This window comes from Labrus bergylta, chromosome 2 (genome assembly GCF_963930695.1).
Source record: "Labrus bergylta chromosome 2, fLabBer1.1, whole genome shotgun sequence".
Classification (NCBI taxonomy): domain Eukaryota; kingdom Metazoa; phylum Chordata; class Actinopteri; order Labriformes; family Labridae; genus Labrus; species Labrus bergylta.
The window spans coordinates 26,259,616-26,278,857 of NC_089196.1; the positions used below are offsets into that span (position 1 = coordinate 26,259,616).

General features: G+C 40.5%; 1 protein-coding gene across 5 annotated transcripts in view; it reads right to left on the reverse strand.

Annotated features, from left to right (window-relative positions):
- Positions 1-19,242, reverse strand: part of grid2 (glutamate receptor, ionotropic, delta 2) — a 519,407-nt gene that overhangs the window by 8,348 nt on the left and 491,817 nt on the right. For 4 of the 5 annotated variants that reach the window (XR_002278273.2, XM_020643448.3, XM_065950263.1 and 1 more), the window contains exon 15: positions 7,102-7,342. Coding sequence is in view for 4 of the 5 variants with exons in the window: in XM_020643448.3 (XP_020499104.1) it covers positions 7,102-7,342 (241 nt within the window). In the remaining variant the exon portion in view is untranslated. Of the gene's footprint in view, positions 1-7,083; positions 7,343-19,242 lie in introns of all 5 variants that reach the window. The other variant, XM_065950252.1, reaches the window with a different exon arrangement.

Sequence of the window (19,242 nt, forward strand, 5' to 3'; positions counted from 1 at the left end):
AAACACACACAAACTCCTCACTGGAGCTTTAATAATCATAACTATCAAAGGTGAAACCAAAAAGATAATCACAGCTTTAACTGAACGTTATGAAGCACACGTCTGTCCTTGGTCCTTTTTGTATTATTGCACGTTTTTTAGTTGAAAGCATAGTGAACATAGATATATATATACACAAGGTTATTGAACTTGTTGAACACAACATCATGGTTTAAATGATTTTCACTATCAGCATGCTGGTTGGCTGATTTGCACTTGCTGTTTCCAATCATTCCATTTAATTTTATTTCATAGCTGTCACTTTGTCACAACTTGTACAAACCTCGTATATAAATTATTTTATCTATTCTAATCTACACTGTGTCTAATTACTTTCTCATGTTTGTCTTTGTGTTGCTTCCACAGCAAAAACTTCCCTCTGGAGATCCATAAAGGATCTTATCTGGTGATGCTGATTTGAGCCTGAATTCTCTCCACAGCATGTCTCTACATGTCATTGTGGTCGCAGTAACTCATGGCGTTGGCATAAGACATTGGAAGCAGAGACTTCATGCCAAGTCTGCACTCCAAACTCATACTCCCTGTGCCAATCTATTTTATTAAGCCAAGTTTTCTAAGCCCACTCATAAAGAATGGGTCACAAGCCTTTTCCCTTTTTCATGTGAAATTTAAAAAAACAACACGCTGGCAGTTGCACGTCCTATGCTGGATGAGACGCACTCAAGTTGTGTTAACATTCAGCGTGACAGTGAGACAGAGGCCAATGAGTTCTTCATTTAAGGTGACAGAGCAAAGCGTCTGCTGGAGTTAATTACAAGCTTTATGGTTTGCTTCACTTTATTAATTTAACTTAAGGAAGTTGGGTGACATTAAACACCCCAGACTTACTCCATTGGCCGTGACTAAGGCCAAATTGCACTGAGTTTTCCCCAGTCGATAAAGTGCAACATATGCAATTTATCTCATTAGCTGCTTTGAAGTTGACTTAAATTTGTCTTCCTTCCTCCACCGATTCGGGACACGCTGCTCCGGGTCCCAGCTTGACTCGCTGCTGCTCTCGTCTCAGCAGCCATTATTGCAGCTGGTCGCCCATTCGGAAAAATATTCTGCACAGATGGCGATATGAGATCTGAGTATGCTATTCCCACTTAGTTACACGCATTATGACGGTTATTTTAGGAAGAAATAAGAAGTAATAGCCAGAGAAAATTTGATTGACAATATGGGATCTAGTTTTAAGTTGCAGTTGCGTTTACAGCCAAGACTGGGGTGTTAAGAAACAGTTTCTTCGACTACACCTGAAAGCAAAATTGTTCTTTATTCCAAACAGCCAGTCTGGAAGGCAATGTGAAAATCTTGCTGGAGAAAAGATTGGCGAGATATCGTTCAAATGAGGATAAAAGTGCGCAAAGTACGTTCCTAATCCTTGTTATTCAAACACAAAAAGAGATGACAGTAGTCGTGTAAAGACTGGAAATGGAGAGCTTTGAGAATGCAGTTTGAATCCTCCCTCCTCTCACCGCCACACATCTAAAACCAGCTTAATGAAGTGGGCGTGTTTGTTGGACTGCTGGTTTGAAGAAAGTTACGTAAACTGTCGGATGCAGCCTCCACAGTCTGAAGAGAGTGAGAGCAGTGGGGGGGGGGGGGGGGGGGGTTCAGGCGATTATTTGATGATCTGACAAGCTCTTTGTTTGAAGCACGCTGGCCCTTTGATGTGTTCAGTGGTTACTCTGAGCAAACCTTGACCAAAACCAACGGCAATCAATAGGCCAATACTTTCATTAGACGTCTGGGGTCAACTATCAAAAACAAGCATGGCTGACTGAACCAACTTCATCTTCACCATGGAAGCACTGAGGGAGCCGTTCGTTTGTACTTAACTTGGATATCCCATTGACAGCTGTTCCTTACACTCTCTGCTTAGTATAAAACACTAAATACACTGAAAATGATACACTTCTTTACTGTTGCCTAACAAAATGAACAAATTAATAATACTCATGAAATAATTATGGGGGTTAATATAAATATGACAATATTTATCATTGTCCTGACTCCTGTGATACAAGTATACAATCAATGGTGGCCAATATCCATATACTCTAAATAGATTTCCCTGCTTATTTGACTCACTGTATCCCTGCTTCTCATGATGGCACTTATGACATAAATTAGAGTAACGTGAACAGAAGTTAATTTGCCAAATAGGAAAATAAGAAAGATAACGGGATAATGTCGGACTGCGCAGTGACAGGAAGTCAAAGGATGAAGCGGGATTTAAAGTGAAACTGACAGCAGATTGCAGTGAATAAATACATTAATCCTGAACTTTCATTTTCTTTAATTTTATCATAAATCATTATGTACCATGATATGATTGTCTTGCAATGAATCATAACGTGATATTATTGTTATTGGATCATTGGTTACCCAGCGATTCCAACCCCCGTTTTATAAACTCTCAGGATCATTATGTAAAAAAGTGCATTGCACTATCTTTTATCTGACTTCTAAATCATCAATCATCTCTTCCATGTGACAGTTGACGCCTGATGCCTTGTCATGCAGAACCTTGAACAAGATCTTCAAAGAGAATCAAAGACCATAATTGTTTAAATCCATGTCGTCCCTCCCTTTCATGATCGTTGTCCTGACTCCTGCACACAGTCGGGGGCTGATTCCACCGGCTGCTCTCAGGAGTTAATGAAGATGGCGGGGGGGAGGGAGGAGGGGGTGTTTGCGGCTGAACAACACTGCGCTTAACATGACTTTGGGCTCGTACGTCTTTGTGCTTGCTCGGTGGTGAACATGGCTACTGATCTGAATGACAGATGAAAGCTGGTGACTTAGCAGGAGGCTGGAGGTGGGGGGTAGACGGTGTGTCAGTTTGTGGCTGTTCGAAGGTAAAACAAAAAAATGGATGCCTAATCAAATCAAAAGGATAATGATGACAGGTTGCCTCCACAGCACTTTAAGTTCTCGCTGAGCTTAGAATTCAACAGTTTAAAATTATATAATCAGTCCATGTAAGAAGCTACAGCGCATTCCTCCTGCTTTTATTTTATTTTATTCTTCACAGATAACCCTCTTAATCAATTGGATAGGAATATCAGGTACTCATTATTCTTCATACACACATAATCTGGACTTTTAATATATAAATTCATGAAGAGTTATGATAATCTTTTCTCGACACAGTACTGGATTGGCTGTTCCTTGGTCCACATTTCACAGACCTTTGTGCCATTTCTTATGTATTCTATATTGTTTGTGGTCCTATTTGGTTTTCAGCATGAAGGAAATGACTGATTTATTCTCTCTTACTTAATTATTTTATCCAATCAGTGCACTGACATAGTCAGCAAAACTCAAAACAAAGACAACCATCAATGGTCGGTATAAATCTATGAGGGAACATTTTTAACATGTGTGAGTGGGGGCATAGTGGGTTCACCTCATTTGGCCTCAGGAATAACTTTGATTCTTAAAATTCAGAACTAGGATGGTGAATTGACCGAGAGGTACAAGTACATCCTACAGGATCTATTCATGATTGGCTTGTAGCATGGATAGTAAATATTTTAAATGTGTGACCTCTATTTGCCAAAGATATTAAATGGTTGCAATATTCAAGAAGCTAAATTAGGCTTAAGCAAATCCAGCTGCATCCAACCAGCTGTTGAGCATGTTGCTTGTGCACATCACAAATTGGCTGAGATGGAATGAGCTCGGATATGACCAAACAGCTCCTGCTCGTGTATTCAGAGAAATCCTCTCCCATGATCACAAGGTGTAGCCTTAAATGAACTTATCTTGTAAAGAGAAAAAGGGAGATCTAATTGGAGTGCAAGTCCAATTAGACAATTAAAGAAATCAATGAGCCAGCAAGCTCAAATGAAAAGTGATAAAGAGGAGAAAACATTTGCTGATCAGCAGCATTCATTGCAGGTGGTATATTGGGCTGCAGTAAACAAAGCTGAAACTTTCAGGGAGTTTGTCAAACAAGTCTGAGCACGCTGTGCGATCACAGACAATAAAGCACATGAATAAGTCAAGTCTAATGATTTCCCTGCAACAACACACATATTTCAATTTAGTTTGTGGAATCCCTTCATGGATTTCAATCTTCACGTCACCACCACTCCAGTCACTTTATTACCGTCCTCAAGGACAGGTAAATAACGACTTACAAAAAGGTAGAAACTACAGTGATGAAGAGATGCAGTCATTTGTAATGACACTCTGATGTTTGACCAGATTTCATGTTGAAACTTTCCACTAAATTACTTTCCAGATGATTGGTGTTATCGGCCTTTTTGATCATGAAAAGTATCCTGATCTGACACTAAATCATCCTGGCTATGGTCGCAATTTCCATTCCCATCTTTTTGTCATCTTTTCTAATTTATTCTTGGTGGAACTTTAAATTAGCATGACACCAAAGATTAAGGAGATGGGACAGTCTGCTATTACTGGTTTCTAGTAGACAGAGTCATGCAGAGATGTTCACTTTAGACAGTAACATGTCTTTTTTTTTTAACCTCCATTAAAAACCCAGTTTGAAACCCAGGCAACAAAATCAGTAATACACTATGCTAGATCACTAAATATCTATTTTTAATTGACAGTCCATCTGTATTATTTTTCCTCTGGACTGGAGGATGAAAGATGTGCCAGGAAACTAATTCAGTCATAATCCATAAGAAAACCTTATCCAGATTTTATCAAACTGCTCCCTTGGAAGGAAAAGGGCAATTGCTTGAAGCCAAAGTAATTTACCTGATGGCAAAAACATTTTCTGCTGAAATTAATCTGAGCTGCTTCATGCCTCAGTCTAATTTGTTACCAACACATAAATAATTGACTTTAAAACCAAAAGAGAAAATATCATTTCACACGTAATCACATTTCTCTCAGTTCATCAGTGGCAGGTTTTGCAAACCAAAATTTGCTTAACTTTTTTTGGGGGGGAGGGAGGGGGGTTTCACCTCCTGTGTTTTGGTAAACATAGGGTTGGTAGGTGAGGAGGTGGATTTAATTCTGTTAAACCCTTTTGGAGACAGAACAGCTACAGGAAGAGAGAGGTTACATTGAATGTTAGCACTCTTGGACGTTTTTTAATTTTAACGCATAGAAAAGAAAGCAAATAAACATGCTGTCATTTGGGGTTTTGTTATATTTCTTCTGTATGGAGAGAGCAGAACGGTCTGCAGGGTTTCTACTCATAGCGGATGTTGCCGGAGTCACTTTGATTGTCTCAAATGATATCCCTGCTGAGGTGATCAACCGCACATAGGCTGATTGGATATTTCACAGGAGGCTGCTGCTAATTTACAAGGTGGAGTGTCGCCACTGTTTTGGAGAGAGCGCTGGTATAAATATATCCATGTTTAATACTGTGAGTCAGTGTTTGGTCAAACTGCAGCTCTTCCAACAGTCCCTCAGGCTGTGCTAGCGTTTTGCTTTTTTTCCAGGTGCCTGTTCTCTCTTTTCCCCAGATTGTAAACTCGGCAGATAAATAAGCATTTAATCACAGTTGTGACAAATCATTGGCAATGCATTGTTGTCCTGACTGGTGTGATACAATATAAATACTGATATTTGAATTGAAAAGGGTCAGGGTTAGGTGTTAGGGTTAGAAACCTTGGAAATGTGACTCATAGCTCACCACTTCATGACTCCTCACAGTGGCACTTAAAACAAGAATGAGACTAATGTAAACAGAAGTTAATTGACCAAAGAAAAAGTTGACAGCGGGATCAAAGAAGAAGAATACAAAGGAATAATGTTGGACAGTGGAGAAACTAAATTTAAGACTAAAGAATGATAATAGGTGAAACTGACTCTAAACTGCCCTGAATAAATACATTAACCTGCAGTGTACTATTTTAGGGGATGTTTTATATTCTTGATTTAATCACATATCGGGACGTTTAATTATATGATTACCTTGCAATATATCAGTTAACACAGAATCCCTGTATTGTGATATAATCCTTATCGCAGGTCCAGTGGTGTAGTGGTGGCTGAAGAAATGTGTATACTCTTCATTTTTCCTACAAATCTTTTTTTAGGCAGAGGATTAACGGCCTCTGTATTAAACAGTGACATGTGAGACTGCTCATACACATTCAGTTAGTACGTAATAGTCAATTATAGTCAGAGTAGGGAGGATCATCCCTTCACCATCCTGATCAGTGGAAACTACTGAATATTGTCAATCAATCAATGGTGTGAATCAGAGGAGATTTAGAAGTGGGTATAACCTGCACTACACCACTGCCCGAGTCACAAATCTCGTAGCATAGCGTGAGCTTCCCTGTGATTCCCGCCCATAGTTGACACTGATACATTCACCTAATCTTAAGAAATCACACCATCAAAATAAGAATTAATGAAACATGGTGAGATCACGCAGCACACCAGCACTAGCAGATTACACTTTGAGTGTATAATGTGAGTTTTTGTGTTATTTAATAAGAAAACATAGATAATGTAACATTTTCTATTGGCAGAACTTTAGATCAGCTAATGATTTAAAAGGAAAACAAAATGTACTTTTTTTAGATAATAATTCCGATAAGCTGATACTTTCATAGCATGTAAAGAATTTGAATGAATACCATGACATGGTGCTGGATGTGACGGTTCAGCTTGACCTTTCTCTTCCTACCGCCATACTCACAGATTTGAATACAGGAAAGATTGCAGTGCCATTGCCTGTTATATCACTTTAGATCCAATATAGCACCTCTAGGATTCTTTTTGACACAATGTGCAAAGGCGTAGTGACTAACACAGATGCATCCTGTACTTTTTAGGTTGGATAGTATTGCTGATGTTGCTTGTGTGCAAATTAAGTTTCGACGAAGTGTCATTGTGAGCATGGAAGTTTTTCTGAAGTGACACTCATCTTATATCTCTTCTTGTGATGTATCCTGATTGAACTTTTTATGGAGTAACTCTGCACCCTCTTTCTGTTGCCTTGGCTACACCTGAAACCAAAGCCATCATCCATCCTAGAATCATCTTTTTACTCTATATATTATCTTTCTAGGATTTGGACTGTAAACCCTGTACCTCATCCATCCCCCATACCTCCTTGGAGGGGACCCTCGATCCCTTCCGTCTTGTCCACCAGCTTTCCACCATGGCAATGAGGCAGGAGAGCACCACACCGGCTGCAAGGACGCAGAAAACGCCCGCGAAGCTTTGGATGTCAAGAGCGCTGCCACGCTGTCGTGTCTGGACTGAGCTGTAGAGGTCACAGGGGCTGTCCTTGGGCCACCACTTGAGTTTCAGTATGTCCATGTCCCCGTTCTGCTGGAGCTCCAAGATCCTAGGATACAGGCAGGACATAAACAGAGAACCATTTTAGGACACATGTAAAGAGTTCAATATGGAATCTTTGTTCACAAATCTTTGTTTTTAAGTTTCTGGAAATTGAAACATACATTGATGCACATAGAGCAACAATCCTGGACCATTCTGAAGTGTTAATTATCAGGAATTAGCATTGTTCATGGGAATAATAATTCATATCTGAGTACTTTTGTAATGATTACAGAATCAAAACGCTTCAAAAACAACCTACAAAACCTGACAGCACTGCAGCTTCTACTGCAGTTGCTGTGTCCCCTCTCTCCCATTTGAGGGCAGTGTTTACCAGTGGAACTCCTCCCTGATGCCTGACAACCATATTGGGCTGTCAAACTCATTATGGCTAACATTAATATGTTTTGCAGCATAGAACAAGTATACTGCCACAATGTCATTACGCAGCCTAGCTTTAGTCCCCACGATTGATGGCTTCAGAGGGGATACAGCTCAGAGGTTGATGGGGTCCCTCTGTTAGCCTTCAGCTTATTATTTAACTGGGTCGTTCGTTTTGGTTTGGAGGAGAGCTGCACACACACACACACACACACACACAAGTAAAAAACACACACATAGGCGTACAGAGGCGTCCTGTTAGCATCCAGCCTGATATTTGACAGGCGGTGTGGCATTGTGGAGGCGACAGGGAGGAGGGAAGAAGAGAGACAAAGGGGAAAGAAGTATTATGGGAATGGTTGCATGTTCATGCTGAACCTCCCTTACAGGCGACAAACAAATAAACACATATCAATAGATGTATAAATCCTCCATGGAAGAATGAATCAACTGTATGATTGAAAAAAACTTGACTGCATGCATGTCCAAGCATACATAAACAGGCTCTATACATGTAAACATAGAGACAGATGTTTATAATTATGTGCAGAACTTCCTGAGGGCCAACGCCTCACTGCAATTTCAATGACAGCGTGCCGACATGAATGACAGTGCCCATCTCTCATCTTCGTTTTTGCTCATGCGGAATACACAAAATGGACTGAAATCAATCAAGAAATGCAAATGAGCCCGGTAGACGGTTTACATAATTAATTTGATCCACAATAGCCAGGAAAAAAACATGGCTCATTTCAATGTAAATCAGCTCAACAGGCTCGGCGCGTTGCTGTACAACAACATCACTCTCATCGATGGACACTTTCTGAACACTTCGCGGTTGCGGCTGGGGGGACAACACGGTTAGAATGTGTGTTGTGGGTGGGAGGAATGGGACGAAATAAAAAGAGAAGAGAATAGAAGAGGGACAGAAAACATTGAGGGAAAAAAAAAATCTAATTTGAACAGCAAATCCACCAACAGTAGTTCTAATAAGACGTCATGTCCACCCACTGCGGGCTTGATTGTGGGATTGTCTGGCTCAGATCAGTGCAGATTATCGCCAAGATTAGAGAAGACTTTGTGCAGAGGATGCACAATATTGACTGAAAACAAATGCAATCGAACTGATTCATAACATTTTCAGGCACTAATGGAGTCGAGGCAGCACTGGCCTAGTTGTCTACCATGGTTATTATTGTTATGACTCCACTGACATGAAGCAGTGTAGAAATCCCTCATCACTCAGTGGAGCTGCTGCCTTTGTAGTAGTGCAGTGGGCCCTGCTCCATTTTCTTTCAAACATGTTACTTTTTGGACTGTGTCATTATACTGTCTAACACTTGTGCCTCTGAAATTGCTTCATGCTTGACCACCCTTAGCACCTTTCCAGGGCGACAGTAGATTGCTGATTGCTGGAGGAAGGGATACAAAAAGAAGGTAAAACACCAAACTGTTGCACGCAGCACAAAGTCAGAACTTTTACGTGATGTTGAAGAAAAAGTTTTAGATTTATTGTGCTATTCAGCATGACACTGGACTTTTACAACTTTGAAAAACTGAAATCATACCAACAACAATGTAGAAAGAATCTACCCGGACTCAGAAAAGTGTAGGTTTGAGGTGCTCTTTGTATAGGGAGACGAGCAGGCATAGAAAAAAAAAAAACGAAGTAAACTCCAAGGCACTCTCTCAACATGCCTTTTCCACAACATGGTCATGTGGATCACATTGCCATTGTCAGGATTAGATAACATGACCATGCCGTGTAATCGTACCAAGCTGAATCTGCCAAAAGTTAGACCAACACACGTTGATGATGCGATTTGGGATTGATTTACTCTTGCATGTATACACATGTCAACGGGCCTAACTGTGGACATTCGTCTAGAAAGATGCTAAGAAAACAAGACGAAGGTATCAACACGGCAAGTGTCCCCTGTTGCTTATGTACTGTATAGGCCAATTCATTCATGATATAACTGTAGCTCGACTTCACTGTGCATGCAAATGTACTGACTGTTGGTTAGCAAGGCTTAGAAGAGGGTTTCTGATCCGAACCTGTGTTCAATTAAGATTAAACAGCAGCCTGACTAGTTTGTTCTTCCATGTTGACACTGTCACAGAAAAATTCAAAGCTAAAACAATCTTTTTTTTCTTTCCCCTGAGAAGTGCCGTGCCTTTCATACAGTACTGACCTTTTTTCTCTGTCACTTTGACAACAGATGCTTCACACGAACACAAACAAGCCGGCGCAGTCTGGCAGACGGCTTCCGAGAGAGAGAGAGACAGATTACATGAAGGCTAATGAGACGGGTAAAGAGCTTCCCCACCCATCAAAGAAGCAACGCTACGTTTTGTCAGAAATTCTTCTGATTTCTTGCTTGGAATTGAGCCAACGTCTAAAGATTTCTTGTCTGACTTGATGTCTTTTCATGTCTATCAGAAGAAGAGGCTTTCTTTATGACTGGAGTTGCCGTCTGTTGCCTCTGCTCGCAAGTCGACTGTTCTTTACGCGTGTCGCAAATGTCACCTTGTGCCGCTTCTTGTGTGGGCCTTAAGGTAATAAGCAGTGGCATTCTCTTGTTTCATCTACTTTAACACCTGTGAACACAATCACGATGTATGGAAAATGGCTCTGTGACCAAAATTGGACAAAAGACGTTTACTGCTGACCTTTGAGGGGGAGCAAGTAAACAGTGGAAAAGGTGATGAACATTTCTTGTCTCGCAGAGGGGAAACAACGATGCTACCTGAAAATGATTGTCCGATAGACAAACCAAACTTCATTTCAGCGCAGAGGTTACTCGCGGTGTCTTTATGCGCAAGATCAATGTTCAATTCCATCTTGAAATATGAATTCAAAGACTCACTAAATGCCAGCATTCTCCTCTCCTATTCTAGACAATCACAATGATGCCAGATAAAACAACAAAGAATAGCTAAAAGGCTTGAAAAAAAAAACTTGATCAAAGATCACACAGATCAAAACAACAGAATGAACCAAAAAAAAAAACATTTCAAAAGCAGACTTTGATCAGAGGAATTAGGCTATGACTAAGCTGTGTGTAACTTTGATGGAGGACGGAGCAGAGCCGATTTGAAATTCAGGACAGAGTGCTTCCTCTCTCTCGCCTCTATTACCACCATGTCTGCCCATGGAGCTCATCATCTATCATTCTGCACTAATTGGCCTATCAGAGTTATGCAAAAGCTGCTTCTCAGTTAGACCCTTGAATCAAACAGTAAAGCTGACAGGCACTCACAAGAACACACGCACACACAGACACACACAATAGCTGCATTTATATTGACTTTATATTCATTTCATTGAGGTTAAGCTGCTTTAATCCAGCAAACAAATAAGGCAAAAGAAAAACTCTGATTGGACTCTATAAAAGAGGAACTGTTTCAGTAAAAGAGGACAGAAATGATGGTCAGGCTGGGAAAACTATTTGATGATAGCTGACATGTTTTTTTTAATTTTTTTTTTTTTTAAATTAACTTAGGATAGAAGCCGGCTGAGTTTGGACAGATGGTGCAAATCAAACGTGAAGAAGATGTTTATGTGCTACACAACAGGGCCCTTTGAAATATGACAGCAATCTACATATGTCTACCTCATTAAAGTTACATCAGCTTGTCTGAGTGCTTCTTGTTTTAGAGCTTTAATGTATCAGTTGAGAGAGCTTGATCACCGTGTCCCAGAAGGAGTTCATACCTGTGAAATAAGCTGTGAACAAACCTTGAGGAGATATTTGCTAAACAGTGGAAGTTAAAAGGCAAGGAAAACATCCTGAGGCTATCATATTTAAACCACTGACTGTATATTAAGATGAACAAGGCGTCTCCACCTTCACCTCTTGTACAAAAGAAAAGCCAAAATTTCCTCACAAGGTCCACTGACATATTGAGCTGCTAATGTCATTTGGAGCCAGGGTCTACTCAATAGGGATTGGTCGGGGTGGAGTAGTGGTTTAAATGTCCCTCCCCTTCCTCTAACACAAACAGACTTTGACCTCACTAATAAACAGCAAAGATCGCTCAGCTTGGTACAGTCCACACCAGAACTTCAAGGCAAGTTACACTGTAGGTTATAAAAAGTTCAATAACTCTTTGTGTTGGTTATATTTCTATTCTTCTAATCTGGTGCACACAGTGCTGCAGGAGCCGCGTTCGTCAGCCGAGCTGTCAATCATGGCATTGTACTTCTTTTTTCAGTATCAAGTAACTTATTACAATTGAAGGTAAAATATGCAACATTTCAAACATTAAGGTAGCAGACATCAAAGATAACAAAGATATTTTGACATGTATTTTCATTTTATACTTTGACCCATGTCCCTTCTGTTAAGATGGAGGAGTCGAGGAGCACTTCATCTATCTCCATCCCCTGGCTGACAGGCAGGATTAAGAGGCCACTGTGAGCTCCTTGACATAAACACAGGTCGAGTCAAAGGTTTCTTGCAGCACTACACCTGTGCAGATCTCTTATTTGTCTTTTGCTATCTCACCAAAATAAATACCTCTTCTCTGGAAAACACAAACAGCACCAAGATAAATCTGATGTGTACACAGATGTGCACACAGATGTGCAAACACGCCGCAGCACAATGCAGAAAAGTGAACCCTTCATGCAAGAGAAGTAAAGTCCTCTTCTCTTAAATCACACCACAATTAAAAAAATGACAAACTGGCACAATGAGCGCTAAGAATAGCTAATTAAAGCTTGTGTGTTGGTGTGTGTGTGTCTCAGATTCCACGTCCTCATGAAGGATCCACTATACGTTACTTTGAGTTTGATGGAGTTCTTGAAAAAGCACAGAGCAAATCTGACAACTCATTTATTTCCACACAGCAGTGTCTTCCCCTGCTCAGTCTTCCTGGACTTTTTTTTTTTTTTAGCTTTAATTTCAGTTAGAATATGTAGAAATCAAACTGAGACTGTGTACTCTTAGATGTGTTACTTTTTCTCATTTTTTTTTTGCTTCCTTCAGGGGCTGTTAGTGATTTTTGCTCAAGGCTTCATCAGTCAGCACACTGCCGCTTGAGGTATCAGAAAATAGATCACTTTAATCACTAAAAATAGCCTCCGACATACATCACAGCAGTCTGAGGAGGGGGTGCGGTGCATGCATTCGTCTCATGTCCTGCTTTTCATTATACAGAGGTTTCTTTATTCATGTCAACTGAATTATCTAATGTAATTAAATGATATCATTGTTGACTAAAAAGTGCAGAACATGTGAGGGTTTTAGTGTCAGTGTCAGAATAGAATAGAATAGAATAGAGTAGAATTATTTTATTGATCCCAAACTGGGAAATTGACATCATAAAGTCACAGAACTCCTTATATGGTCATGTTTCTATAACACTAGGCTCTGCCTCTGGCTTGTTATGTCAGAAAGAGGCTGAACTGAGAGTACAGGCACCAGGAAGAGATACATAAGGAGTTATTTGAACTGTAAATTATGCAAATCTACTATTGAGTGAGAATATAAAACTTAAAATGGACATAATATGGACTTTTCCTTCCAGCCTTCTTGTAAAATGTCTGTATTCATTCTGGGTTAGCTGATGTGTGAGTTTTTCTGCTTTAAACTCGTTACTGTTGCTTCAGTTGTCTGTGTTATGTTTTGTGGAAACATGTTAATCTTCTCATTGTAGATGGAAACATGGACGTAGTCTCCGTGACATCAGTCATTGTTTTCTGAAGTGTCGTTATGAAGCTCTACGATGGCCGCCACCATATTGGAATCTACCTCACTTTCGATCAACCAAGAAATAGGCAAAGAGGTGGAGCTGAGGCGGGACTTAAGCCTTACATCAGCCAAACATCTACAACACGTCCCCCCTGTCAGTCAACTCAGCTACGCCCCAGATTGTACATTATGACGCAAAACTCTTAGTCTTGATATTATCAAAATGGATTAATTTAGAAAACATACATTATCATCATCATCATCATCATCTTTGTTGACAAACTCGGGAGTCCATTAGAAAACAGATACAATCAAACTAGATAAATAAACAAACAGATAAAACACCACAAACAGAACAGTTTTTAACCATTAAAGGAATGAACTATAGAGAACCATTTGTTTTGTACCAGACTGCAAACCTGTTTATTTCTGCTGTAAACGTTAGCATTTCAATATGGGGCTAAAGGGCTTCCTTGGCTTTTGTAGCCAGCTTCAAGTGGACACTAGAGGCACTGTAAGTTTTGCTGCTCAACGTCACAATGATATAAGCCCAGATATAAACATCATCAGTCATGATATAAACATGACTAGAGAAGACTCCTCCTCCTCCTTCTGCATGCTGTTCCTCAACATAATGTTCCCAGAAATTGTCAGGAGTCAGTTTGTGTTTGTAACAGTGTATTACTGTTTTATACAATAAGCACATCTTCCTGCATCTGTGAGTATGTTTATGAAGCAGCTGGTGTGCTGCTACATGCATTATCACTGTGTGTCTGTCATGAGTTATCACCTCGCTTTAAGATCGTTGACTCTGACTGGGGAGATCTATAATGACACTAACACTCCCACTGGCTGTTAAAGGGGTAACTGGTGTGTGGCGCAGTGAGTGTGGGTGTCCATGTGTTTGTCTGTGTGTGTGCGTATGTGTGTGTGTGTGTGTGTGTGTGTGTGCAGTCTGTCTCTGCCTCTCTGTTCTCTCTGCAGTGGCCGTTACTGAGCAGACTAAGTGTTACCATGGCAACTATATGGTAGCAGCCTTGATGGTGGGATGATCACACATTATTAGTTGACTTAAGCCTGAAAAAAAGGACAGCACAGTGAAAGAAAGAAAGAAAGAAAGAAAGAAAGAAAGAAAGAAAGAAAGAAAGAAAGAAAGAAAGAAAGGGAAAATGTGACAGATGAGTGATTGATGCTTAATCTATCAGAAGACAAAACCCATTCAAGTTAAAACATATTACTGATATCACAGAGGGAGAGAGGGACAGAGAGAGAGAGAGAAAGAAAGAGAGAGAGAGAGAGAGAGAGAGAGAGAGAGAGAGAGAGAGAGAGAGAGAGAGAGAGAGAGAGAGAGAGAGAGAGAGTCACATGTTTATGAGCTAAATATGCAGCGTGGACTAAGGTTGTGAAACTTTGTGATCAATTGAAACTGCTTGATGCCACATACTTGAAAATGATACAGTTTATTTTATTGAAATGGTAAGTAGTTGAGGAAAAGCACTGAAGCCCAAAAAAGGGCAATGTTTTATGCAACGCCAATTGTTGCCCTCTGGAAGGCAATTCAGGGCAATTAAAGATCAGAAAAAAAAGGCTGAAAGAAAGTTTCTATGCCAAAGCTGAGCAGGAGCACTTGATGACCTGAACCAAACACAGTACAAAATGATGACACAGTGCATTTACACCATCCAGCAGCGAATGTGCAATACATGGTGAGTGTGCAATATTAAGGAGTGTGCAGTTTGTGGTTGAGTATAGCTATTTATTTATTTTAATACCATCTGCACCAGTAAGGACAGGTGTGCACTGAATGCAGCCTTTTGTGGTCATGAAAAGGGAAAACATATTTTTGAATATCTCTTTAGCACTTTTAATCTTCCTCCCAAACAAAGAACCATGCATCATGTTTAAATATGAAATACACGGACTCCCTGTATGTGCCTTGTATAGCCCCCAAAAATCTGGCTTGTAGGACTTCATTTGACTTCATTTGACAGGAACATCTATTTGTAACAGGTTTAATGAGCAGCCCCTAATGTTATAAATGATATCCCTACTGGAGTGAAAATGGGCTGTTAAGAGATTTCACACTGTGTTGCTGCTGCACCGCCGCCGCTGTACGGGGACCGTTTCTAACTCAAATAGATGGCGGGGCTGTTCTTAACTGAGACTGCAGGCTCCAAAGTGAGTTTTGAGAGCGTGTTATCTCAGCACCTGGCAAACTGATCAGTGCGTCATTGGTATTGATCAGCTCGCCTATCAACCCCCTTCTAGATATATTATGGCTATTTTCTGCTATATGAGACTATAAAAACCTCACTCAGTGCGCCTTTAAATGCTCTGTAACCTCATACATTGTGTTGATTCTGCAGTCTTCTCCATGCACATCTATAAGGCCCCTATAAAGTCAGGTTATGTCCCACTCGGCTTCTGTTTTACTGCAGTTGAATCCAATTAAAATGTATGAGGGGTGCGGGTTAGATGATCAAGCACAATTCGAAACAGTTCAGAAGTGACTTGATAAACCTTTAAACTTTTTCTGTGAGAGGTGTTCAGGGACAGTGGGTCATCAAGGTGCTCACTGCCGTCTGAAGAAGAGAGTGTGTTAGTGTGCAGAATATGTCTATGGTCTTATACGATTCTTCTTCTCCCCCTCACCTCTGACTCACACACATTTTTCGGTTGGAAATAGTGAAAAGTGGAAGTCGCAGTGAGGTGAGAGGTGGAGAAGGAACATGAAGACCAAAGAAACGTGAGAGGGGAGACCAAAGAAATGTGAGAGGGATTGAGCATAAGGGGAAATGGAAAAAGTAGAGTGAGAAAGTCAGGATGGTCTGGATGGATGGATGACTGACAGGGGAATCATAAAACGGAGGAAAGAAGATCTAAGGTCGGAACGCAGGAGAGATGCAGAGATGTAGGTAGGAGACAAGAGAGGAGAAAAGACGAAAAAAGATGAGATGAGTAAACAGAAGAGGAATGTCAAATGAAATGAGCTGAGAGGGGAGAAGATGAGAGAGGAGATGAGAGACAGAGGTGTTCCGCTATAATGAGTTTGTTGCTCTGAGAGGACTGTTGGCTGTCAGCTCCTTAAATGAGAAGAACACTGGGTTGACAGCTCAGTTACTAACTTTACACAAAGCATGCAACATCAGCGGTCTCTGGCTGTCTCAGCGGTGTTAGCCTCACTGGAAAACATGATGGAGAATAATGTACTATCAAGAAACCATTACAACAAAAAAAAGGATGTGAGAGAAGTTTCTCTGTGGTTTTCATGACTGGAGGGTCAGAATAGTTGAAAATGTTGCTGTGAGAGAACAAGCAGGTCCTAGAAAATGTATTGATTTATCCTCAATAATTTGTGCACAGGAGCATTTACAACGAGGCAGACATTTTTCAAGGTGAAACTGTGGGGCTGCAGGCGTTACAGTAACCTGCAGATTCCACAGCATCATTTTGCACAGTGAGTAAAATCATGGGATATATACGATGGGTCGCCTGTATAGTTTGCTTAACTTGAATCTGGCAGTAAGTTCTATGTGTTAAGTTTCCTGTCTTCTACCTGTGTGCTCTGTTCAGCTTGACGCATTCTTGCAGTGGGCTCCGTTGAAAGGTAGACTTGCTGCTTATTTGGAGCACAGTGGCAGAGTGGAGTGGCCCTCCTGGCACTGGCCAGAGGCGGACAGCAGCACGTGCAGTGGACACACATGCTTTGACGAGAGAAGGCGCAATCAGCCTGTGTGGCACGGAAGGAAAGCAGCACGCAGGGATCCTGTGGCTCAACATTTCTTTGTTCTTTCTTTTCTTTCCTGAGGAAATTCAGACTTGATGCAACAGTAAGACTGGGCAATTAATTGAGTTTAAATTGATTTCAATTAGAATTTTGTCTTCCCACAATCATAGAAACAAGATAATCGAGCGATCAAACGATCACTGTGTTGCATGCTGTGTTGTATTGGAAAAGTAAATACTTTAAACGGTTCTGTATGATTTACAGTAAACATAGTATGTTCTTATGGTGATTGGTTTATAATTCAATAAAGAACAATAACCTTAAATGTTTCTGTCCCTATCAGTCATCAGGGAGGTCCGCCTTAAGGTCATAAGCTGAGTTAAAGCACTTCAGTTCCCACAGCGACAGAAGTATCCTTCCTTATTCACAATGAGCTAAAAGTCTGCTAGTGCTGATTTTTAGATGATATGGAATCAATAGAACATCGTATTTGAAGCATATCATCCTGTTACATTTTGCTATATGACCTGCAGTGAGGAACAAGCAAAAACCTGTCAAAAAAAATTATCTCAAATAGGAACCAGATGAGCTACAAACTGATCCCTGCTGCACTCCCACAGTTTATCAGTCCAAATCAGTTTAACGCTTTTGCAAGCACGGGCCGAGTTGTAGTCAGGAGCAGAGAGAGTCAGCAGCATCGACCCAGTCAGTGAAGTGCACCAAAATAAAAAAGATTGGAAGAGAAGCTGAGACTGAGGCTAAATTACCAGCTGCCACACATCTATACAACATCTTAAAAGTCTGTTTATACTACAACAGTATGCAGGAGTCTGACAATGATGATTCCAGTGGTATTGGTGCACATTTTAGTTTATTTTTCCAAGCCAAAAGAAGAAGAAAAAGCACAAACCAGAGAAGTCCCTCCTGTGACCTTCCCAAGTCGTCCACTGGCTATTTTCACTGCCTCATTTCAGAAGCATAGAAAACATGCTGGCCTCCTATCTCACAGCCACAGTGTGCACAACCTGGCTGGACACTGAGGACATTTGCTAAAGCTGTGTTGCACATTGAAGAGGAACGGGCAGGACTTTAGCTACAGACGCATGCTGGTGCACTTTCATGGCATACTGATGTTTGCAAACATGTTGGTTTTTTCAGCACAACGTGTGCAACACTGGCCGAGGAATTTCAGAGCTGAGTCAAACTAATTAACTTACAGGATGATGATGTGTTTGACTAAAGGATGTAATTTTAGTGCATATGTAACAAAAACCGTCTTGGATGAATGTTAGTACCCTTTCAACAACACTGCCCGTCTTATGCTTTATCTCTGGGCTCACTTCAAGCTAAAAAAAATGATTACAGTCCAAAATAAGTCAGTTGAAAAATTTAGCCAAAGCAGTCACAAAGCTAAAGGAAATATAGCAGCTGGCACCACACATGAAGATAAGCACAAATGGTGCTTGTGCACTATGTGTGTTTATCTACATGCTAGGGGGTTTATAACAATAGGATACGATATGATACGTGTTGCAAAGCAATACGTTATGATATGCCATTCAGTATGTGATACTTCATGCAATACCATATGTAATACGTGGCCCTCTATAAGGACAATATCTCTATGTGATAAGTGATACATTGCAAGACAACAAACATCACGATTGACCGAAGAATACAACATTCCCTAAAAAGGTAAAGTGAAGAGTTAATGTGTTTATTTATACTTTTGGTCAGTTTCACTTTTTCTGACAGGGTGTGTTCATTGCCAAATCTGTTAAGAGTTCCATATATATTTAATTAAAATTTTTATATTTGGCAATTGAATTACACAATTCAGGACAACGATATATTGCCTAATCGATATTTTGTCCCATCACTAGTCCATGCTCCATCTAGCAGAGCTGACCACGCAAAATGTGAATCAAAGCAAAGAGTCACATTTCGTTAGCCTGGGCCAACAAGTGTTTATTGTATGCATCAGTACTCAGGTAAGCCAAGTAACTGAAGAAACAACCACCCAGAGTGAGGGTAGAATACGATGTGAGATTCATATGGCCCCACTGGGAGGCCCACCCAGCACGCACTCCACAAAGGCAT